Consider the following 25468-nt stretch of genomic DNA (forward strand, 5'->3'; position numbering starts at 1 on the left):
TTATTTACTAACTTTAATATAAGACTAAGAATATAATAATATTTTCGAGTCTTTAAGGATATGTATAAGTAATGAATGAACACTAAATTAAACTTTTTTATGACACGTAATATTATTTGCAAATTTGGTCTAAAAAATTAGTTTACGTGTTACTCTTTGTTGAATATTAAACTTGAATTAGAACGGATATTTAAAAATAGCAAACCACATAACTACTAGCTAGTAAATAAATTAACAACCAAACAAAAATTTGTAAAAAATTGAAAAAAAATACTCATGCTCATAGCATTTCAAACTTAGGACCTCTCGTTAATTTTAAACAACAACAAAAACCATTGCTTGTAATTAAACTTCTTGATCATTTAGCCAAATTTTATAAATTTATACTATTATGAAAAGAAATTTATAAAAATTGGAATGTAAATAAATACACACGGTGTTTTGAACTTAAGACCTCCTCATTAATTTTAAACAACAAAACCACTAGTTATAGTTAAATTTCTTTGTCTCTAAACCAAATTTTATAAATTTATACTCTTATAAAAATATATATAATATACCATCCTAATAATTTTGGTGCCCCCAATTTTTTTGGGCCCCAGACGATCGCCCTGCCCGCACTGGGCCTAGGCCAAGCCTAAATCGTACCGAAACTGATGTGCCGATATATTCGTACTGAAACTTATGTATTGATACATTCATACTGAAACTTATATATCGATACATTCATATCAAAACTTATGTACTGATGCAATCGTACTGAAACTTATATATTGATACATCATACCGAAAACTTTGTACTGATACATCAAATCAAAACTTATGTACCGATGCAATCATACCGAGACATATGTGTTGATACTTCCATTGTGACATCCCGTCCCGGGATTATTAGAACATACGTATGAAATTACCATTTTACCCCCTAGTTCGTTACCTTACGTGTAGTTTTGTGTTGTGTGGTGTTGTAGGACCACACACACACTCATACACCCCGTCTCACTCTCCCGGGATTCCCTCCCTCTTTTCCTCTTCTCTGTCTCTCTCTCTCTCTCTCCCCGAGTTCTTCTTCTTCCTTCTGCAAACATACGGACATATACACACATATACTCAAACCTTCACAAATCAAGAAACCAAGACCACCCTCGTGCTCGTGGGGCTGAGAGGAGTCCAGTGGTGCCATTTTCAGGTAAGAACTTCAACGTTTTCACGTCGATATCGCCATGTCCGTTTTAGTTACTGTTCATGCAAGATTAATTTAGTGAGTTTTTGGACATTTGAAGCTTATAGTTGTGTTTGTGAGGTTCCCAGGAGCTTGGGAGTAGCTCGTTGGGTGAATTTGGACGTCAAGATCGTTGGTTGTGGAGTTGGCCGAGTTTTGAGTTTGAAGACAGGTATGATCGTGTGATTTTTAGGCCTTAAAACTAGTCTATCGTGATTCTACTAGTCCTAAGCTTCATTTTGGTATAAAGATCGTGAAAAATGGTTGAAAAACGAAGGAGAAAACTAAGTTTGAAATTTTCCCAGTTTTCCGGCGCCGGAGTCTCGCCGGAGAAGAAAGGAGAATATTCCGTTAAGTTTAACGGAATATTCCTAACGGCAGTGACGGCGTCAGTTAAGTTTAACGGAATATTCCGTCAGTTTAACGGAATATTCCTGACGGCGTCAGTTGACGCCGTCAGTGTGCATGGCACGTGGCCGCGCGTGGGGGGCGCGTAGGTCCGTGCCTATTCAGGCGCATGGGGGCGCGTGCGGGGTCCAAAAATTATTTTAAAAATATTGTGGTGATCCTGAGGTTGTGTAGAGCACGTTGGTATATTCAATTGTCCATTTTGAGCAATGTATGAGAAGTTATTACGAGAAGTTGGTTATGTGCTTTTAAATTAACGTTTTCGTAGCTTTTTCGCGTATAGGTGATACGTATCCCGAGGACGAGCGTACACACTCTAGGCAGGGGGGCTACGACCCTTCCACTTATCAGTGAGTGTGCTTTTGTTTTCCGTATATACCTATATACAATTATATTCCCAGAAATAGATTAAAAAGGGTTAATTGATTTATGCCATGTACCTTATTATTATCGCTTATGCATCATCACATGCATTAGTAGCGGCATACATTTATATATGTGTATTTAGTGCTGTGGACGCACAGGTAAGTGCCAGGTAAGTGGTATTCATGTTTGTATTTCAGTAGGAGCTTGAGATGCTTAGAGAGCTCATAATCTGCACCCCCGGTGTTAGTGCTCCCGCCCAGAGAGGGGCAGAGTCCTTCACGTGATGTTCACCCGCACCACACGCTCAGCTTGGATCCAAGTAGGTGCACAGTCTTGTCGTACAGACCACATTAGGTGGTTCCGACTCGTAGGTGACCCGCGATTAATCGCACAGTCTTCACGTGATCGTAGCACTAGAGCGTATATATTACACCCAGTCCTGTCGTACAGACCACGTTAGGTGGTTCCGACTCGTGTGCAGATTCAGTTATTGAGTTTGAGATGGAGCTCTATATGCAGCCGTACAGGTCACGTTAGGTGACTCCCGGCTGCCAGATTATATGTTATTGAGATGAGTTATGCTTGAGCATTTACATTTATTATGAGATTCTGATGTGGCATATTCTCAAGCATGAATGGCATACTTTGGAGCATGATTGGCATACCTATACATACGTATATATGTTCATTTTCTGGGAAGTATACAGGTTTTACGGCAAGGGGTTAGAATGTATTTTGCTAAAGAGTTTTCAAAGAGCTTTGTTTTTGCCCACTCACGCTTTTGTTTTTGCGCCCCTCCAGGTTCTAGTGGTCTAGCAAGTTCGGTGGTTTTTCCCAGAGGGCGTCCCGGCATTTCTGACAGACACTCACCATTGTAGGGTCACCTTCGGGTGTATTTAGGTCGTATCTTTCCTTTTTGACTGCTGTAGACTTGCTCTGAAATTGTGTCTCACATACGCTAGCACTTGTTTTAGTACTTGTATGCTAGTTTTTTTAATTATTAGTACTTTTATATTACCTTCTTAATAGCTTCCGCATGCGCACATGACTACGTCACCTTCGTGTGACGGCCAGCACTCCCTGATCTCGGTCGGGGTGTGTCAGTTTGGTATCAGAGCCTAGTTTTGGCAGTCCTGTGTCTTTGTGAGTATTCTAATAGTTGGTGTCTTCTGTCAGAATCATGCCGCCTCGTCGGGAACCACGTCGTTCTTCTGAGTCTAACTTCCCCGATTTTGCTCAGTTGGGGGAAGTTATTGCTACAGCCCTTCAGACAATTATCCGCCCTCCCCAGAGGACTCCTCTGGAGACTATGTATAATCTGAAGTTGGATAAGTTCAATGGTAGTGAGGGTCACGAAGGCGCGGAGCATTGGTTGGAACACATAGAGAAGACTTTCCGTGTGTTGCATAATCAGGGGAACCTTCCTATGGACAGGTGGGTCGAGACAACCTCATGGTTTCTGGAGATGGAGTCTGCAGCCTGGTGGGAGCAGGAGCTTCGTAGGTTGACTCCAACTCAGAGAACTGATTGGAATGTTTTCAAGGATGTGTTTCAGAGGAGATTTGTACCCCCTGAGTATATTGATTGTAAAAAACAGGAATTCACCGAGTTGAAACAGCGGAAGTTGACGGCTAACGAGTATTATCGTAAGTTCACTGATCTGTCTCGTTACCATCCGGACGTCGCAAGTAATCCGGCGGAGATGCTTCGTCGTTTTCGCTTGGGCACTAGGAAGAGATGGCGTTCTATGGCAACTACTATTCACTGTGAGTCCTACCAGGAGTTCTATGAGATACTATTGAGGATTGAGGACTCTGAGAATATGTCGAGTGACAGTGATGAAGAGAAAAACGGCAATCAGAAGAAAGATGACAAAGGAAAAGGTCAAACGTCACTTGGGCCTCGCCAAACTCAGAACTTCAAAAAGGGTGGTACTAGTTCGAGTTCGTCTAGTGGTGGTTTCAGTGCCTCTGGACAAGGACGAGGAGGTAGGTTTTATGGAGGTGCTCGAGGCCAGAGACAAGGTGATGGTGGCCGGAACCGACCCCCAGTTTGCCGTAGGTGTAATAACCGACATTTCAGCGAGTGCAGGCGTGGCAGCGGTAGTTGTTACACGTGTGGGCAGATGGGACATATAGCTGTGAATTGTCCTCAGGGTCAGCAGCAGAAGCCGCAGCAGACCTTTATGCCGCCACCTGCACCGATTCGGCAAATCCAGGGTCCGAGTAATTATGGTCAAGCAGGTAGAGGTGGTGCCTATCACTATCAGGGTGATGCTGTTCCCTATGCTCCGGGACAGTATCAGTACCCCCAGGACCCGTATTCACAAGGTGGTTATCCCCCGTATCCCAGCAGTTACATGCCGTATCCTCCAGCTCCAGTAGGTGGTTCTCAGTGGTACCAAGGAGGACAATATCAGCAGGGTGAGATTGCCACTAGTAGTGCAGGGTCTTCGAGACAGTTGAGTCAGCCCAGTCAGGGGCGTGGAGCTCAAGGTCGCGGTGTTCAAGCGAGCAGAGGTCGTGGCGGACGACAGCAGGGCCAGGGGCATATTCACAATATTTCCCTGCAGGATGCTCAGAACAACCCGGACTTGATTATGGGTACGTTAAACATTCTTGGTTATTTTGCTAGAGTCTTAATTGATTGTGGAGCTACACATTCCGTTATTTCTCATACATTTGCTCAAGTGACGCAACCTCGCCCCACACCTCTAGGGTACGATTTAGAGTTCGCTATGCCTAGAGGAGAGAGATGTGTTGTAGATTGTATGTACCCAGGATGTCCAGTGATAGTAGAGGGTGTTGTTATGCCAGCTGATTTTATCCCGTTAGATATTGTCGATTTTGATGTGATTTTGGGCACGGATTGGTTGCATTTCTATCGTGCCAACATTGATTGTTACGGGAAAGTAGTTACGTTTCACCGTCCTGGATTACCTGAGGTTACTTTTGTGGGTGAGCAGAGTGGGGTGAGACACGGTGTTATTTCGACCTTGCGAGCGAAGAAGTTGTTGTCTAAAGGTTGTCAGGGGTATCTAGCTCATGTGGTGTTAGATGAGACCGTTCCTAGCAGAATTGAGGATGTGAGAGTGGTCAGACACTTCCCTGATGTTTTTCCTGAGGATTTACCTGGTTTACCCCCAGATCGAGATGTGGATTTCACTATTGAGTTGCTTCCAGGTACTAATCCTATTTCATTAACTCCTTATCGTATGGCTCCCGCTGAGTTAAGGGAATTGAAAGTTCAGTTACAGGAATTAGTGGATAAAGGGTTTATTCAGCCTAGTACTTCGCATTGGGGCGCTCCAGTGTTGTTTATGAGGAAGAAAGACGGAACTTTGAGGCTGTGTATCGACTACAGGCAATTGAATCGGGTGACGATTAAAAACCGTTATCCATTGCCTCGTATCGATGATTTGTTTGATCAGCTGAGAGGTGCTTGTGTATTTTCTAAGATAGACTTGAGGTCTGGGTACTATCAGCTGAAGATTAGTAGGGATGATGTTCCTAAGACGGCGTTCAGGACTCGTTACGGTCATTACGTGTTTCTGGTTATGCCATTTGGGTTGACGAATGCACCAGCAGCTTTCATGGATTTAATGAACCGGGTATTCCAGCCTTACCTGGATAGATTTGTTATTGTCTTCATTGACGATATTCTGGTGTATTCTAAGTCTAAAGCGGAGCATGTTCGACATCTTACTTTGGTGTTGAAGAGGTTGAGGGAACACCAATTGTATGCTAAGTTTAGCAAGTGCCGGTTCTGGTTAGATCAAGTTGCGTTTTTGGGACACATCATTTCTGCTCAAGGTATTCTGGTTGACCCTCAGAAGGTTGCAGCTGTGGAGAGTTGGGAGCAACGACGAACCGTCACTGAGGTGAGAAGTTTCATTGGTTTGGCGGGATATTATCGGAGATTCGTTAAGGATTTTTCGGTAATTGCATTGCCACTGACGAGGTTAACAAGGAAAGACGTTAAATTTGAGTGGAATGATAAGTGTGAGCAGAGTTTCCAGCAGCTGAAGCATTGTCTCACTAATGCACCTGTTTTGGCACTCCCGGACGATAGTGGTGATTTCGAGGTTTATAGCGATGCTTCCTTGAATGGTCTGGGATGTGTGTTGATGCAGCATGGTAGGGTGATTGCTTATGCTTCGCGGCAGTTGAAACCCCATGAGATGAATTACCCTACACATGATTTGGAGTTAGCTGCTATCATCTTTGCGTTGAAGTTGTGGAGACATTATCTTTACGGAGAGAAGTGTAGGATCTTCACAGATCACAAGAGTCTTCAGTATCTCTTCACCCAAAAGGAACTTAATCTTCGTCAACGGAGGTGGTTGGAGTTGCTCAGCGATTACGATTGCACGATTGATTATCACCCTGGTCGTGCGAACGTAGTGGCCGATGCACTCAGCAGGAAGTCACATGGCCGTAACAATGCGTTGTACGCTAGTCGTATTCCTCTTTTGGTGGACTTGCGTGCTACGGGAGTAAGGTTAGAAGCAGAAGATCGAGAAGTGGTGTTACTTGCTAATTTTCAAGTTAGGCCAATCTTGGTTGATCGGGTGCTTGAAGCTCAAGTAGCTGATGAGCAGATTCAAGAACTAATTCGAGCTCGAGATCAAGGAAGGAGGCGAGATCTCAAAGTTCGTGATTCTGATGGCATGTTGATGTTAGAGGGTAGAATGTTCGTGCCTAATAATTTGGATTTGAAGAAAGAAATTCTCGATGAAGCACATGTCTCGGCTTATGCCATGCACCCAGGAGCGACTAAAATGTATCATACCATTCGACCATTTTATTATTGGCCGGGTATGAAAAGGGAGATAGCTGAGTATGTGAGCAGGTGTGCTGTTTGTCAGCAGGTTAAAGCTGAAAGAAAGAAGCCGTTTGGGCTATTGCAGCCGCTTCCCGTTCCAGAGTGGAAATGGGAAAATATCACTATGGATTTTGTGTACAAGTTGCCGCGTACACATAATGGCTTTGACGGCATTTGGGTAATCGTTGATCGGCTCACTAAATCATCACATTTTATTCCAGTAAGAGAGAAGTACTCTTTGAGCCGGTTAGCGGAATTGTTTATCTCAAAGGTTGTGAAGTATCATGGTGTCCCTGTGAGTATTGTCTCGGATCGTGATCCACGATTCACATCGAAATTTTGGGTAGCTTTTCAGGAAGCTTTGGGTACGAGACTACTTTACAGTACGGCATATCATCCACAGACAGACGGACAATCAGAGAGAACTATTCAGACCTTGGAAGATATGCTGCGAGCTTCGGTGTTGCAGTTTACCGATGCTTGGCACCAGCGGTTAGATTTGATGGAATTTGCTTACAACAACAGTTTTCATTCGACCATTGGCATGGCGCCATTTGAGGCCTTGTATGGTAGATCTTGTCGCACTCCGTTATGTTGGTCAGAGGTTGGAGAAAGAGTTTTAGTAGGCCCGGAGATTGTCGAGGAGACTACTCAGAATGTTCAGGTGATTAAGTCTAACCTGAAAGCAACTCAGGACAGGCAGAAAAGTTTAGCAGATCGACATGCTACGGACAGAATTTATGAGGTCGGAGATTGGGTATTTCTAAAGCTTTCACCGTGGAGAGGTGTTGTGCGGTTTGGAAAGAAAGGGAAGTTGAGTCCCAGGTACATCGGACCATACATGGTCACAGAACGAGTTGGTGAGGTAGCTTACAGGTTGGAGTTGCCTCCAGAGTTGGCTAAAGTGCATAACGTTTTTCACGTGTCTATGCTCCGACATTATGTTGCTGATCCGTTGCATGTGATACCTCCTCAACCGTTAGAAATAAATCCAGATTTGACGTATGACGAGGAACCGTTAACGATCTTAGATTGGAAAGAGAAGGTTCTGAGGAACAAGACGGTGAATTTGGTGAAAGTCTTGTGGAGGAATCACTCGGTTGAAGAAGCTACATGGGAGACAGAAGATCGAATGAGGGATTTGTATCCTAGATTGTTCTTCGATCACTAGGGGTTATATGTGGTTGTTTTGAATTTCGGGACGAAATTCTATTAAGGTGGGTAGGTTGTGACATCCCGTCCCGGGATTATTAGAACGTACGTATGAAATTACCATTTTACCCCCTAGTTTGTTACCTTACGTGTAGTTTTGTGTTGTGTGGTGTTGTAGGACCACACACACACTCATACACCCCGTCTCACTCTCCCGGGATTCCCTCCCTCTTTTCCTCTTCTCTGTCTCTCTGTCTCTCTCCCCGAGTTCTTCTTCTTCCTTCTGCAAACATACGGACATATACACACATATACTCAAACCTTCACAAATCAAGAAACCAAGACCACCCTCGTGCTCGTGGGGCTGAGAGGAGTCCAGTGGTGCCATTTTCAGGTAAGAACTTCAACGTTTTCACGTCGATATCGCCATGTCCGTTTTAGTTACTGTTCATGCAAGATTAATTTAGTGAGTTTTTGGACATTTGAAGCTTATAGTTGTGTTTGTGAGGTTCCCAGGAGCTTGGGAGTAGCTCGTTGGGTGAATTTGGACGTCAGGATCGTTGGTTGTGGAGTTGGCCGAGTTTTGAGTTTGAAGACAGGTATGATCGTGTGATTTTTAGGCCTTAAAACTAGTCTATCGTGATTCTACTAGTCCTAAGCTTCATTTTGGTATAAAGATCGTGAAAAATGGTTGAAAAACGAAGGAGAAAACTAAGTTTGAAATTTTCCCAGTTTTCCGGCGCCGGAGTCTCGCCGGAGAAGAAGGAGAATATTCCGTTAAGTTTAACGGAATATTCCTAACGGCAGTGACGGCGTCAGTTAAGTTTAACGGAATATTCCGTCAGTTTAACGGAATATTCCTGACGGCGTCAGTTGACGCCGTCAGTGTGCATGGCACGTGGCCGCGCGTGGGGGGCGCGTAGGTCCGTGCCTATTCAGGCGCGTGGGGGCGCGTGCGGGGTCCAAAAATTATTTTAAAAATATGGTGGTGATCCTGAGGTTGTGTAGAGCACGTTGGTATATTCAATTGTCCATTTTGAGCAATGTATGAGAAGTTATTACGAGAAGTTGGTTATGTGCTTTTAAATTAACGTTTTCGTAGCTTTTTCGCGTATAGGTGATACGTATCCCGAGGACGAGCGTACACACTCGAGTCAGGGGGGCTACGACCCTTCCACTTATCAGTGAGTAGGCTTTTGTTTTCCGTATATACCTATATACAATTATATTCCCAGAAATAGATTAAAAAGGGTTAATTGATTTATGCCATGTACCTTATTATTATCGCTTATGCATCATCACATGCATTAGTAGCGGCATACATTTATATATGTGTATTTGGTGCTATGGACGCACAGGTAAGTGCCAGGTAAGTGGTATTCATGTTTGTATTTCAGTAGTAGCTTGAGATGCTTAGAGAGCTCATAATCTGCACCCCCGGTGTTAGTGCTCCCGCCCAGAGAGGGGCAGAGTCCTTCACGTGATGTTCACCCGCACCACACGCTCAGCTTGGATCCAAGTAGGTGCACAGTCTTGTCGTACAGACCACATTAAGTGGTTCCAACTCGTAGGTGACCCGCGATTAATCGCACAGTCTTCACGTGATCGTAGCACTAGAGCGTATATATTACACCCAGTCCTGTCGTACAAACCACGTTAGGTGGTTCCGACTCGTGTGCAGATTCAGTTATTGAGTTTGAGATGGAGCTCTATATGCAGTCGTACAGGTCACGTTAGGTGACTCCCGGCTGCTAGATTATATGTTATTGAGATGAGTTATGCTTGAGCATTTACATTTATTATGAGATTCTGATGTGGCATATTCTCAAGCATGAATGGCATACTTTGGAGCATGATTGGCATACCTATACATACGTATATATGTTCATTTTCTGGGAAGTATACAGGTTTTACGGCGAGGGGTTAGAATGTATTTTGCTAAAGAGTTTTCAAAGAGCTTTGTTTTTGCCCACTCACGCTTTTGTTTTTGCGCCCCTCCAGGTTCTAGTGGTCTAGCAGGTTCGGTGGTTTTTCCCAGAGGGCGTCCCGGCATTTCTGACAGACACTCACCATTGTAGGGTCACCTTCGGGTGTATTTATGTCGTATCTTTCTTTTTTGACTGCTGTAGACTTGCTCTGAAATTGTGTCTCACATACGCTAGCACTTGTTTTAGTACTTGTATGCTAGTTTTTTTAATTATTAGTACTTTTATATTACCTTCTTAATAGCTTCCGCACGCGCACATGGCTACGTCATCTTCGTGTGACGGCCAGCACTCCCTGATCTCGGTCGGGGTGTGTCATCCATACCTATGAGTTTTTTTTTTAATATAAATTGTTTTTGTATTGTTGTTGAATTTTGTTATTATAAGAAATTAAATTTGAATAAAGTTTTTTCTAATATGTGTGGACATGATAAATAAAATGGTTCATTCGTTGAATATAAATATGAATAATTTTCACAGCTATATTTTTCCTCAATTATTGTCATCCTTTCATGTTACATATTTTATTAATTTTATGATAGATTCAAAATTATGTATTCTCTTCTTTTTAATTTTAAAAAAAATAAAAATTCCTTGTTTGCCGAGGTTAATCAAAGTGCATAAGTTGGTAATTTGATAAAATAAAAAAAATTTGGTAATTACTTTTATTATTTAGTTTTCATTTTTTTTTCTGTTAAAAGAAATTGAAAGTACTTACTAAATAAAATTAAACATAAATAATATTTGATGAAAATTGATCGTATGATGTGCGATGAACGGATACAAACGATCCTTACAAAATAGATCAGGAGAAAGTGTTTTTCCATTAAAGTAAAAGAGTTGCTTTATACCTGTGAAAGGGGGTTGGGATTTTACTTTTTGTCCCAAGGGGGACACGTGGGGTATAATATTCATATTCATATATTGATCAAGTTACAGTAATTATTACATGCATTCGGCCTTGCTTTCTTCCGATGGCCTTTCTGATCCATTAATTAATTAATTAATTAATGTCAACCTAAGGGGAGAGTAACACTAAAAGACTCTGTTAAAAATAAAATTTTCATATTTTTAAGACAGTATTTTATAAAAAAAAAATTAATAAAAAAGGTTTGAAATCCTTAAATTTTAACAATAAGGATAAAATAAATAATAAAATGACTAGTATTAGGATTAAATTTTCAATGTAAAAATATAATTTTTCGTTAAAATAAATAATACAGAAAATTTTTCGTTAAAATTTCTTATTTTATAATGTTGATATTAATATTAAATTATGAGTGACGGAAAATCGATAAAATATACACGTAAAATCATCAATAGATGACTAACACTGGAATGCTGGATATCTTCATAATATGCCCGAAATCTAAGACGCGGTGGAGCGGGACTGTTTGAACTTTGAGGTTGTAGGTTATAGGTATTGTGGTGGTTCCCACAAGACATGTGAGGATAGTTTGAGTAAATAAATTTGAATTCCCATTCAGGCTTGTCCAGTCCTACCTTCCCTCATGGAATTCAATTCCCTCGGCATCAAAAGTTTGACTCAGATATGTAAAAATGAGACTTTCTTAAAAGTAAGACAATCTATTGATTCTTTGTTACTTTATATTTTTAATGTAATATATTAATATTATTTTGAAAGAGTCTCCTAAACATTTATTTAGACTCCTAATTTAATGTGGTACTTTTCATAAGGCTAGGTCATTGAACAAAAAAAGTAGTCAAAATGATACATGAGATTAGCATAACTCTTCATTTTGGTCTCTAAGATTTAAAATCGATATAAGTGGTTCTTAAGTTTGTCTACTGTCAATTATTTCGGTCATTCCATGAAAGAACTCCGTTAAATAATGAAAATGACAACAATATCCCGAATTGTTGTCAAATCATTTTGGCCTATTGTTTATTAAATTGAGGATATATTTGTTATTTTGTTCCTTATTTATCAAAGGTTTTTCATGGAATGATCAAAATAATTGACCGTGGACAAACTCAAGGCCCACTTCTATTGATTTCAAATCTCAGAGACCAAACGAAAAAATTATGCCAATCCCAAGAACCATTTTGGCTAAAAAGCCAACAAAATATGACTCCATGTACTTTTGCTAAGCATACGGTGGAGGTGGACTTTAAACATATATGTTTGCTTTCCACCTTGTGTCTAAAAATTCTCTGCTATGATAAAAGGTGATGACTTTATAAAATTTAACACGGAATGACAATTCCATATGAGTGTTTGTATTGAAACTAAGCTTAGAAGTGCTTTGGACAATGCCATGTTTTTTAGGGATTCTTTTTGTCAAAAGAGTTGGATTCTTATTTGGTAATCCAATAATGTCAATGTGGTCATATGACTACATTCTAGCTTTTATGAGAAGCATAACAACATATATGGGACCACAACAAATGTAAGTACACATGCATGTTATGGGGTTTTGTGGAAATCCCCCAAATTATTGTCAATGTGGTCACAGGACCTTTGAGAGTTTGGTCCTATGGCACTTTCCCTTCCTATTAATGGCATTACTTCTTTTTATGTATAGCTAATTTACTTTTGATACATTTAACCCAACAACCAAACATCAACAATGTTATTAGGGGAGAGAACAAATAGTTAAGTGACTAAATTATCCAGCATCTGCAGAAAGGGGGAGATAGATCCAACTAAAACGAAAGTCGCTAACAAAATATATGAACTTGGGGGAAATGACTGATGCAACACTCTTTCTCAACCGGTGGGAGCTGGCAGTTAAGGAATTTTACTTCTCTTTCGCTGTGAAAATGTTGTTAAACAATTGTCAATCAAATCCATATTTCAATAAAGAATGGTGAATTAAATCAGTCTAATAGGCCACGACCACGTTCATATACAATACAAGTTCATATGGTAGGATAATTCTTTTTTTTTTTCTTCTTTTTTTGGCAAAATGCTTGTAATTTAGTTGATTAAAAACATTTGCACACGATGTTTTGAGTCATCTTAATAAGTTTCAATACAATTCCTTAGAGCATTAACAATGGAGTCCTTAAATAGGGACAACCACCGAAATGAGTATACAACAAATATGAAGATAAAATAAATCTCTAATGAATCAAAAAGTGAATCCCTTAAGTATAAGGATTCACCGGATAGTGGGTACATGTACTCACATATAGAGACTGAAATGATGGACCCGTTGGGCAACTTAAGTGGTTAGCTTCCCCACCAAACTGAGTGCTGCTGTGCAGCATGAACACCAAATGGATCTTTGCATGAAGAAAAGGGACCTTAGGGTAGAATATCATTTTTACTCTAAAACGTATTTATTTGGAGTGTCAATAACATTTCCCTTAATGTTTTGTTTATTAGGTATTGAATCAATGTATTTATTTTAATTTTTTCTATTTAACAAATGATATTATTTACACTAAGTAAGGGGGTGGCTTAGCCTTACAATAGGCTAGCAACTATATGGTTCAAAATCATTTTTTAGCGAGAATTGAACACAACACCTCTTATTTACAAGTAAATATGAATATCACTAGACCATAGTACTAAATGACAATGTATTTTTTTTAATTAATAGTAAGCTAATGCCATCTTCCCTGTCTCTAATTATTCCTCATATGTTCACCATTGATCTGGTTTAATATAAAAAATTATAAAAAAAAAAAAAAAAAAAACGAGGTTACCATATTACAATATATTTTCTATATAGGAAAACTCAAATACTTTTCAAAAATGTCAATTCGTATAGGTACAAAAATAAAATACGAAGAAAAAAACGTATCCCAACCGTCTACCGACTCTTTGGATTGATCACAGATTGGGATCTGGGTAAATTCATGTGGGTCCCATTCAAATTAAGGAGCACAATGAATGTACGTTTCACTCAATTCGTGGTGCTTTCGGCTGCTTTTGTTTTATTTTTATTTTTAATTACTTAGGCCCCGTGTAGTGGGCAAGCTGGACTCTGCTATTTTCACTGAAATTGGCCTGTAGCACAGTTAAAGTTTGGCAAGAAAAATTGTAACACTAATTGTATTGGTTACAAATATGAAACAACGGAAAATATAATAATTATGTAATCCAGTCACACATATGTGTTATGTAACTCATCTCTGCTAATTAAATTTTATTTCTAAGGCTCAATCTTATTCAATTTACCAAATCAGCCTTAAAGATATCTCTTAAAAATGAAATTTTCTATTATCTTATGTTTTCGTCATAATAATTTATAATATTAGATGAAAATTAACGTTAAAATTAGACATAAATTTCATAAAGAACTCTCCTTTTGAGGGAGTCCATTTAGCTTTTTTTTTTTTTTTTTTTTTTGTCCTTTTATCTTTATTAGATTTTATGTGGTGCTTAATTAGCAACATTTCGAAGGAAAAAAAATAATTTATAAACACACTTCAACTAAAAAATTACATAATCGTATGTAATTACAAAACCTTATATCCTGCAAGCTTCCTACTTACCCAAACACAAAGTAAGAAAAGCAAAATAATATTTGTTTTTTACTTTTGTGAAATCTTATTTAATTTATGAAAGAGAATTGTTATTAGCATTTCAAAAATCTTATTTAGCATTCTAAACTTTCTATAATTTAAAAGAAAAATACATTGACGAAAAATGTAGAATAAATTTTTTGAAATGATAATAACAAATTTCCGAAGAAATATGTTTGCATCATGCTTTGTTTGCTACCTCCACAAGTTCCAAAAAATTCCCCAGTGTAAGGAATAGACAAATAAATAAAACTTTATTGTTGGAAAATTACCGTTTCATTTTTGTCCTCGGTAAACGCTTTGGGTAGATACTTCACGTGGACACAGTGTTGGCCTGTTGCTGTTGGTGGTACGTGCTCTCACCGTTTGCATAAAAATACAAGAAAATATGACCACATCAAATATTCAATCGTTCTCAAAATAAAAATAAAAAATTCAATCGTTCAATTCAATATTCTAATTTTGGTATCTAGTTGCTTCCTTTAAGGATGCCAAGGAGCCATCCACAAAGAGATTGTAATTTATTTTCTATTTTTTTTTTAACAAACGACTTTATTTAAACGATAGGAAATGAGGTTTTAGCATCACAATGAGTTAGTAATAATGTGATTCAAATTCGTTTTTGACGAGAATCGAATCTAACATCTCTCGCTTACAAGTAAATAGTTTGTAATTTATTTACCAATAAAAAAGAGATTGAATTTTGAGCCAAGTGTTTTTTTTTTTTTGGTCAAAGTGATTGAGAACCTAATTTTTTGGAAAATACCTAGAAATAGGACAATTTCTCAATCTTGGGACAGAAATAGGACATTTCAAAAATGCACACGGGATGCACCACAATTGAACTGAACTAGAATTTTCCTATACCTTGAAATGACTTAATTGCCCTCGTATATAAATGAATTATTTCCTCTCATTTTCTGATTTCTCTCTCTACTCTCTCTCCTTTCCTCTCTCTCTTCTCTCACTTTCTCCCTCACGCACTCTTTCTCCCCTTCTCAATGTGCACACACGGTGCACTATCATCCCGACCAACATAGCCCAAATTGAAGCCACCACCAATTTCATCTCGTCCTCACGAGTCCAAACACACCCAGCCTTGTCATGAATCTCATCCCCGATCATTAGAATCGAAACTCAAGCAGGCTGCGAGTTTTCAAGCCATTTTCCAGCATCACGGCAAACAATCGAGGCTTGAGACCACCATCACTGGACTCGCATCGAGAGAAAGAACAAAGCCTAGTCATTAACTGGTGGTGCACAAAACCCATTTGTTTTTTTGCTCTCTTCCTTCCAATATTTGCAAATTAGTGGGATTAAAGAAGTGAGCTTTTTCATATTTGGGGAAGGGGAGAATAAAACTAGAAGTTGTATGAAGTAATAGTGAAACAAAATTTAATCAATTTCTCCCTTCTATATCATGGAATTCCCTACCTTGTTTGAATGTTGTGATGGTGTTTACTAAAAATTGGTGATTTGTTGGGTGAAATTTTTAGGATATGCTCACTGTATGTACACAACATGCACATGATATGCTCACAGATCTGAGCCAACCCAAAAGTCTAGATCTCACAACTCTCATTTCGAAATCAGAAAAATGACGTCATCACCTGTAACATCACCATCAAAATTTTCAATGTTACTATTTTATAAGGTCACACGATCAAAAAGAGGAGATTTTCTACTTTTGGGCCTAAATTTCACAACTTTGCCGTGCACATGAACCCCTCTAAAAAAAAAAAAACACAATTTGTTGTTTTGAACTTGACAACATAAACTAAAAGAAATTAAGTTGAAAACATATAAACTTAGCATGAATTTTATAAAAAAAACTTTTCCAAAACAACACCGTTTTGAGTTTGGGTTGTTAAAAAAAAAAAAAAAAAAAAAAAAAATTCAAACGCTCCACTTTCGCTGGGCAGATGCGTTTTTTTCATAGCTCCGCCCTAAAAACCACCTAAGCAAGTCTTAAAACTAATTTTTAAAAACACTAATATTTGATTGAATAAACTACACTGTTATGGATTTGGCAACAAAATGCAGCTCTTCTCTTACTATATGATATGTCAAGCGATTATAACTAAATTGTTATTAACATTCTAAAATAGTCGTTATGTAAACAGAAAACAAACACAAATAACTATTGTCTCAATCGTATTTTTCAAGTTCCATTTGATTTGGTTCACAATAATAGGGAAAAAAAAACTATTGAAAAAAAAAAAATTAAAACGAAGGAAAGATATATCACTATACCAAAATGATAACTCGATTTAAATAGGGGTGTGATATCCACATACTCTTTTTTACTTCTCACACAACTTCTTAGTTTCTAGCCGTCAGATTGAATGAATTAAAGAAGATAAAATCACAGAAATTAATAAGGAATGTGTGAGAACTAAAAAAAAAAGAAGTGATATTTTAAATAAGGGAACTATTATTAGCACTCCAAAAATCATATTATACACTCCTCATCAGTGTATTTTTCTTTTTAATTATAGAAAGTTTGGAATGACAAATAAGATTTTTGGAGTATTAATAACAATTTCATTAAATAAACTCAAATTTAACATTTTATTAAGTTTCCCTCCTTTTTTTTTTTTTTTTTTTTTTTGAAGTACTCTATAAATTGGCAATTAGCGCATTCCAGAATCTAAAATCCAAATCCATTTCAGCTGCTGCTTTTGCCAAAAGCTCAAACTTTACATACACACGGAGATCGACACTCCAATGGCTTCACCATCTCAGTCGGACCTTCAGCTCCAACTCCAATCGGAGTCCGAGTCTCCGATGTCATCCATCGTCTACGGTCATTTCACTTCTCTCTCGCGCAATTCAATTTCACTGTCATTTGCGACTCCGTTCTACGATTTCTTCCCTTCTAATTTGAGTTTTGAGCGCCAAGAAAAAAACTGTTTAAATTTAAATTAAATTTTGGATGAAATGGCGCAGTGATTTCACAGCAAGTCCAGGGTGCGATGGAGAACATGTTTAAGATGATGAGGTCAGTTTTCAATTATTCTTTTCAATTGATTTCAATTTCAACGAACTGTTTGATCGATTTGAATCTTCCGAAGTTTTGAAGGACGATCTAATTATTATTATTTTTTTTTTTATAGCGAAACTGATGAGAACTCTGCCGGGATTTCGGAGGAGATCGAGAAGTGCAAGGAATCTACTCTGGAGAAGAAGAAAGGCTTAGAGGAAGCCAGAGAGCAAGTCGAGAAGGCCGCTTATGCCGTTTTGGAGATGCTCAACAACCGTCCATAGAATGCACAGGTGCTGTAAGTTCTTGAATCTTCATATTTTCCATGAATTACATTATAAAATTTCGTTTACAAGATGGCTGAAACTGATTGATTAGTCTTCATTCGTTCATACATAGAGTGTTTGTGTTCAAAAGATAAACAAGCGGTCGTTGTCTCTTAATGCGTTTAGCTCTTCGACCTGTGAGCCGTCCGCCATCATAACCGTGCTCCCTCTTTTTCCCAACTTTTTCTCTGCATTTTCGCAGTAAAATAGTTAGTAAGTTCGAATATGTTATCAACTTGTGACGAAAGTGTGAGAAAAGGTCGAAAATTAGTGTTTTGTTTGGTATGAAAGTGATTGGTAAATGTTAGTTACTGAGAAGATTGTGATATTCTAGTTTGTTTGGCCATAGGTTGAATCATGAACTCTCCGGCCTTCTGTGGCGGATTTTATTCTCACCATTTGTATTAGCCACTAATCATCTCCGGCCATTTGTATTAGCCACTAATCTTCTCCGGCCATTTTATAGTTTTTGGAATTGTTTAGCTTAGTCCTTGAACAAATTTTTGTGGAGGTATGTGTCTCAAATATGGTAGTACCTGCTAATTTCAGAAGGTCTTCCACTGACTCGGGCAAATGAATGAGTTTTCCATTCGTGTAACCTTCATCTGGATGATGTCCGTGAATTATGACTCTCATAGGAATTGGCCCCGGAGTGGAAGTTTCGCTTGTTTCTGTAAAATGATAACAAAATCTTAAACTAAGATGACAAATATCCTGAAAAATTTCATGCATAGTATTGTAATGCTGTGTCCACATGTTCATCCTCTTCAAAAGAAAATTTGTGTTTCGCATTTTCGATTTGACTAAGGGATGAGTTTACCTTCCGTGTTAGCTTCTCCTTGGTAATTCACTGGTTCGTTTGGTTGTATATGCTGCAAATAAAATCATCATCATTAGCATGAACCGAAACTACTCAGTGTTGGGTTTCCTTCAATGCAGTTGAAGTTAATCGAAGTAAAATGTCTGGAAGAATTCCGAGTTCTTAGTCTTTTACATTGGTGTGAGCTCACGATGTTTTTCTCTGACAAACAATACAATCTAAGGAAAAGCCATATAAGTAGACTCAGATTTATGGTCAAAGTATTCTGTCAAAAATGGAGATGTGTACCTCTATATTTAGGTCATCCAACAATTCTGTTAGAAACGGTAGTTCTTCTCGCACCTCTGTTTGCAAGTCTCTCAAGTGCTGAAAAGGAAAGAGTCAGCATAAACAACTGCCTATGCATGGTAGGGTTATTTGTATATCTTAAAAGAACAAAGCGAGAGCAATGGATATTTAGGTCACAATGCGAAGCTCTATGTTTTAGCGAAATGATGTGCCTGAGAATTTACTTAATCTCATCAAGTTTTTTTTCTTAGAACTTCCAAACCATGTCACGATAATATTGTGGAGGGAATGAGATAGATTTGTTACCTCGATTAAGTTTTTGAATATTATCTTGCTGTCTTCATTCTGTGACTGTACCATTTGCTTGAATGATTGATGACTGATCCGAATAACCTGAGAAAGCTTTTTTGTTCTCACTGTAAAAGGTTGGGGGATGTTGAAACATATCCCAATTTCTCCTACCAAGTCTGCAGATCCTAGGTTTGACAAAAACTTAAAATACAAGCAAGTTTAATTAGAACAAGATACATAAGAAAAGGCTTCTCATTGTCAACATTGATGCAATAGCTTGTTTATGTGTTAGAATTCAGAGGTTTGATTCATAGGTCATCAGTTAGTTGGTTAAACATGTTAGCGATCTCCCGCTTAATGCTACTTTTTCTTTCTGTTAAAGCTAGGGGAAGAGAGGGGTATAGGTAGTTCATGGTTTCTGCTTTTACCATATCTATTCCTTGTATTCATTTTCAGACTGTATCTGGTTATTGAAGAGGAAATCTGAGATGAGCCATTTCTTACGAGTACAATATCCTTTCTGAGCTACGGTTCAAAGTTGAAGTTTTATGATCTTTGTTCATCTGCATCTGCAGGTTGTTGGAAGCTTAAAAGACACAACTCAACGTGAGAAAGCTAGGGGTGTCTTCCTTGAGGTTGGATTGATCAATTTCTGTATAGAGAGATGCACAGTAGGAGCTGTTTAAGATACTTTTGTGAATTTCGTTCCATACACGCTTATGTCATCTTGCATTTCATGTTTACCAGCCCTTCATGATTTCTTGACTCTCGAGCCTTTCATGTTTACCAGCCCTTCATGATTACTTCTTCATGTTTAGAACTTAAAGAGTTAAACTAGCACATACAAACACAGTACACTCTCTATAAAAACTTTCTAGGCAGATGCTCTCTTGTATGGAAGATGCAACTTACATCTCACCGTTCATCACCGGGGAACCTTAAGAGAGTAAATTGCATCTTCCATATAAGAGAGGTTCTGGAACCCGAAACACTCTATGGAAGGCTCACAATGAAGTGCTCAAGGGTACCTGTTCTGTGCCGTTCTTGTACTTCAGCACGTCCTGCATTTCAAATATGCGATGCAAGTTTATGTTTCTACTATAGCGTATATGGGAATGACCAAGATGACCATATTAGAGAGAGAGAGAGAGAGAGAGAGAGAGTACCAATGCTCCAGTTACTAGAATGTAGAAATCTGTTGGGATTTCGTTTTGTAAGATGATGTCAACTTTAGGTGGAAAATATTCTGCTTTCATCTCTGAAATCTGCAAACAACAACGTTCTTTGATGAATTGATACAACGACAAGATCATTGCATAGGAAGAGAAGAGAGTAGCTATACCAATTGGACAGTAAGGTGTTCAGAGACTCCTTTGAACAGGTAGGTTTTCTCAACGGTTTTTTGGAAAAGATGGTGGGCAATGCTGGATCTGATTGCCTTGGGAAGGTCTTGAAGCACCACTTCTTGCTGCAACTCTGCAGTCTTGAACTTGAGCTGCATATGAGCCAGCATTTGCTCCTTCAATCCTTGAGGAAGTCTGTTCTTACTCGCATATCTCAGTATCTCATTGATTGCATTCCTCTGTTTACAAACCACATTGAACAATTTAACACAACTAGTCACTTCAAATTAGTCTATTATATGCGTCTAGTTTATCAATGTTTTTCGCACACCCTTTTTCTCACTTCCTGCACACCCATTTTCATATTTATTTATGGCTTTTAAATTGCATATATTGAAGAATAATCAAACAACAAAAATAAACATGAGTGTGCAGAAGGAGAAAAATGTGTGCATAAATTATTTCCCGTATCCAAATGCTAGGTCAATTATCCACATATGGGTGGTTATTATGGTTATGGACTCCAAAGTGGGTCCTACATGCATTCAAGATTAATACTGAGTAATGTTGAAAATATTGGCAATGTTGAAACCGTTGGTAGCTTAATGAATGCCACATAGTTTTTTCAATACCCACACAAAGTGATGTAGACTTTGGAAATAAAGGTGATCATATTTTCAAAGTGATGTGCTGTAAATTTCAAAATGTAAGAATATGTTCGTATGGAGTTGCTCTATAAATAGAGCACTCCAACTGCTATCAAAACATACAGAAAACAAAAAGGAAAGATCAATAACAGTATATATTCCTTCCTCTTTTATTTGTCATCCCCTTGAATTATAGTTACATTGTGATATTTTACCCCTACTTCGCTCCTACTTCGCTCTTATTACTAGTAAATGTTATCTCTCTAACGTTTACCTATTTATAACAAGTAAAGATTTTTTATAAGATAACGTGTTTATGTTATTAGACTGTGATTATTATTACACATTCAATCGGCATTCATGCAATAATCATCTCAGTTAATGTCCTTAGAAAGCCGATTTCTCTTTAGTTTATTTGAGAAAAATGCAAAGAGGAGGAAATGGTACCATGAATAAAGTTCGGACAGCGCTACGGACGATGAGATTGGTCATGTTTCCAATTATGTAAGCAACGAAGCCAATGTTGAAAAGCATATAGAAGATGGTAAAAATCTTCTCTTTGAAGTTGACCGCATGTATGTCGCCATATCCAACGGTGGTGAGAGTGACGGTGGCCCAGTAGATGGAATACGTGTAACACAACCAGATGCTTCTGGTCTCGAAGTCGTTGATTTGGATCCCGATCCATGTGTCCGCTGCTTCTTTCTGACGGGTTGCCATCCAGAAGAAGAAGCAACCTGATGAGTGCACTACGAATAGTGTAACCTGTGCTCCAAAACCCCACAAGGGAAAAAGAGGGGTTGATTATAACTATGTGCATTGTTACGATTTATGTTGTTAGATTGTGAATTAGGTTGTCGATTACGTGAAATCATGCTTCTTTGAATGTGTAGACATCATATATTCTAAATATATAATCAAATGAGATGGCTCAACGTGTTTGATAAATAAAAAACGTATGGTTAAGCGTACTTCAACTAACATATTAAGTTGTTAGACTGCTAATTATGATCCATGATAATAGGAATTCCGACCTAATTATGCAGTCACATGGTGAATATATTAAGTGAAACAATAGCTCAAAGAAGGAAACTAGATACTCACACAAATTAGTTTGATGTATCGAACCCAAAAGTAGCTGAAGCGTGTGTCTTTCTCTAGCCTGCATGTGGATTAAACCGAAAATGTTCGCTAGGATCTTAATCACATGTTAATTATGTGTGATTAGGGATTTAATATGTAGTTAAGTGCTAAAGTACCTTTTGAAGAGTTCACTAACACGCCTGAGACGCCATAGGCGAAGCATATTGATGAAGCGAAAGACCTGTTGATGGTGCATATTGCCGGAAAGGATTCTATATATCACATGAAATGGTATAGTAGATACTACGTCGAATGGAAAATATATTCTTGTAACATACCTATAATTGCCAACAGAAATAGATAATTTGTATTAGTATCAAGATTAACTAATCATCGTTCTTAACTTTTTTTTTTTAGGGTGAAGCGCCGATTGAGTCCCTGAATTATAATCTTAGTGAAAATTAGGTCATTGAATTATTTTTTTCGTTAAAACAAAGTCCTTAAATTCATTAAAAATTGCTAATTTCATCCCTACTATTATATGCAAAGCTATTTTATCTAATTTTTTGTCAACTTAAGTCACTTGACACACTTTAGAGTGTAATACCGTCATTTTCTCGCCTATAAGCCCTTAACATTTCATATAGGTTGCAAATCTAACGTCTAATTTACCCTCCAAAGCTAATTTTATACACTGTTTCTTTATGAAAAATTACCGATCTACCCTCCAATGTGTATCACATGCATGTAATGTGATTTAAATTGATAGAAAATTGAATATAGTAGCTTCAAATCTAACATTAGAGATGTAATTGGCAAATTTTTATAATTCAAGGACTGATGTTTTTGAAATAGTTTAGAAATCTGATTTTCACTCGAGTGATAATTCAGAGACTAAATTGACATTTCACCTTTTTTTTTGTTTAATTATCATTGGTAGTGGCTAACTTTGGCAATCAATATGAGTTTTTTTTTCGTATAAAACTCATTGTATGTAAGATAATTCACAATAATACGAAATAAAGAATTAATTCAAGTGGTGAGGTAAGATAAATTAATAAGAATCAATTTGACTATGCTAGTGTGATCCGAAGAAAGGAAATAAATTCCATACAATCATTTGTTTTTAAGATAATTTCCCCCCCCCCCCTTTTTTTTTAATTTTAGTCGATTACTCACTGGACATTTATAATTGGCCAGTTTCTAGTAATGAATTTTTTTAGACGAGTAAGTATTTTTCTTATCTGAAATTGAGTCTTAAATTGAAAGACGGTCAAGTGAATCAAGTCACAAGAAAGAATAATGAAATGTCATCACAACTCTAACATGTTGCTGAAAAAACAAGGCCGTGGAGAAGATTCATATATGGTTGTCCACATTAGAGATAACATTCAAGCAAAAGTGTACGGAATGAACTAGCGGAAGAGAAGAAGAAAAAAATAAAGATGGATAAACATTTCCGTAAGTATAACGCCAAGAGGAAAATTGAAAAATTATAAAAGTTTAAGAGAAAAATTGGCTAAAACTAAAATTCTGGGGAGAAATTGGCAATTCTCGTAAGTTCGGGGAAAAATCGACAAATAACTCAGTAAGAAAATATGACACCAATTGGTATCCAAAATTTATTTTAGTAAGTTGGTCTATCTAGCAAACCATCCAATATAGTATCAACAAGATTCTCGAAATTTTCTTTCAAATCTCATCAATTAAAAAAAAAAAAAAATTCTTAAATTAGATGGCAATACTAACAAGAATTTTTCATAATCAAATATGTTTCCTATTAAATAAAAAAAATCATAAATGGTATCAAATTAATCTTTTTTCTAAAAGGCAAAAAAATATCTAATTTGTGACGCCATAAATCACTCCTAAAAAGGGCCGGGAGTAAATCCAGGAGGAGAAGAGAGATAAGAATGCTTACCTCAAAGCGATTTTCTTGTGATCAAGTACTAAGAGGTAGGTTGTCTTGTCCAAGTAAGCCACGAAGAAAGTTAGGACGATATCAACGGCGAAGAATGCATCGACAGCCAAATCTACGGGCAGGAGTGATCCAGTTGCCACCTTTTTGAAGGCCAGTTCGAATGGCGACGCCCATGCTGAGTATATCACCAGCACCACCAAAAACGCCTGCCACCACCTTCATGGATACGAAAACGTGTTGTCAGACTATGAATCAGAACAGATATTTATACTCATTGTTAAGTGTGATAGTATGTAACGTATGTCATGCTATATGATAAGAGAAAAGATCTCAGCGAGAACATTATGTTTTACCTATATCTCCTATCATAAGGAGCAATAACAAATTTCTTGAGCTGCAAGTGGGCTTCATCGACAATGGTTCCAAAAGCCGGTAAGATGCTGCTTGACACAGAGGCCAAATTCCTAATCTCGCCGCCCGAACGCCTCCGGAACAGCAAAGGCAGCGGCGAAGCAGTTGCCGACCACGACGACATTTTCAAGTGAGACGGGGGAGACAATAGGAGGCTATTGCCTCTTGTTATATTTATATTATAGTTCTAATTGTTTGTGCGAGTGTGAGGGCTGAGTAAATCTTATACTAATCAATTTTTTGTCACAAATATATAAGATAATATTTTTTCTACCTGATTTGGGAAGAGTAATGTTATTTCCACCCCAATGTCTTATCTTCTCATCCACCTTTTAATGATTTTTTTAATTACAAATTTGTTCATTTACAAAAAGACTGATAAGGACATTAATTATCTTATTTTGCTTAATTTTTTTAAAAAATGTTGGGCGTGGGAGACGATTTGTCTACCTTAAAACCCTAACTCATATTTTCATCTCCTTTCATTCAGAGAAAGTAAAAAAAAATATCAATGGACTTAGAAGATGATTTTTTCATTGAACAGGTGGAAGATGACACTTCTACAGAAGAGGTAGAAGATTCTGTTTCCATTGAAAAGGTAGAAGAATAATTTGTGTGTAGGTCATTTGAATTTGTTCATCGTATTTTTGAATTTATCGTTGTCAAATTCTTTTAAATTTGGATACCTTTATCGTTTCCATATGAATTTGCAGACTTTAGTGGTTTTCTTTTACATATTATTTGTTATATTTTTTAAGGGACAATTTTATAATTTCATATGTATGTATATATTAAAGGTTATTTTAGGAATAATAGTGGGTGGGGAAATAACATTTTAATTTTTTAACTTTTTAAAATGGGTGGGATTATAACGTGAGTGGGAAAATAAGATAATGTGGTG

At 37.6% G+C, this 25468-nt stretch overlaps 3 protein-coding genes across 4 annotated transcripts; 2 read left to right on the forward strand and 1 right to left on the reverse strand.

Moving 5' to 3' along the window:
- Positions 1-3176: 3176 nt before the first annotated feature.
- LOC148695142 (uncharacterized) lies at positions 3177-5017 on the forward strand. The gene is made up of 2 exons (XM_088698313.1): positions 3177-4152; positions 4962-5017. Exons 1-2 carry the CDS (start codon positions 3177-3179, stop codon positions 5015-5017), a joined length of 1032 nt encoding a protein of 343 aa, XP_088554439.1.
- A 12093-nt stretch (positions 5018-17110) lies between these two features.
- On the forward strand, positions 17111-19905 carry LOC137718271 (uncharacterized). 2 transcript variants are annotated; one of them, XM_068457789.2, is made up of 4 exons: positions 17111-17260; positions 17404-17455; positions 17571-17735; positions 19738-19905. In XM_068457789.2, exons 1-3 carry the CDS (start codon positions 17182-17184, stop codon positions 17719-17721), a joined length of 282 nt encoding a protein of 93 aa, XP_068313890.2. In that variant the 5' UTR covers positions 17111-17181; the 3' UTR covers positions 17722-17735; positions 19738-19905. The 2 variants fall into 2 exon arrangements, with proteins under 2 accessions (XP_068313890.2, XP_088554295.1); XM_088698169.1 differs by having other exon boundaries at positions 17571-17730.
- Positions 17732-24788, reverse strand: LOC137718268 (potassium channel KAT3-like). Its single transcript, XM_088698168.1, has 13 exons — positions 24510-24788; positions 24157-24372; positions 22412-22573; positions 22257-22314; positions 21600-21917; positions 20505-20744; positions 20329-20427; positions 20191-20223; positions 19178-19363; positions 18872-18949; positions 18584-18635; positions 18300-18434; positions 17732-17951 (listed from the first exon to the last, which is right to left on the reverse strand). Exons 1-13 carry the CDS (start codon positions 24689-24691, stop codon positions 17848-17850), a joined length of 1863 nt encoding a protein of 620 aa, XP_088554294.1. The 5' UTR covers positions 24692-24788; the 3' UTR covers positions 17732-17847.
- Positions 24789-25468: the final 680 nt, after the last annotated feature.

The sequence above is a fragment of the Pyrus communis genome, chromosome 8 (genome assembly GCF_041283825.1).
Source record: "Pyrus communis isolate YQ-2024b chromosome 8, ASM4128382v1, whole genome shotgun sequence".
Lineage (NCBI taxonomy): Eukaryota > Viridiplantae > Streptophyta > Magnoliopsida > Rosales > Rosaceae > Pyrus > Pyrus communis.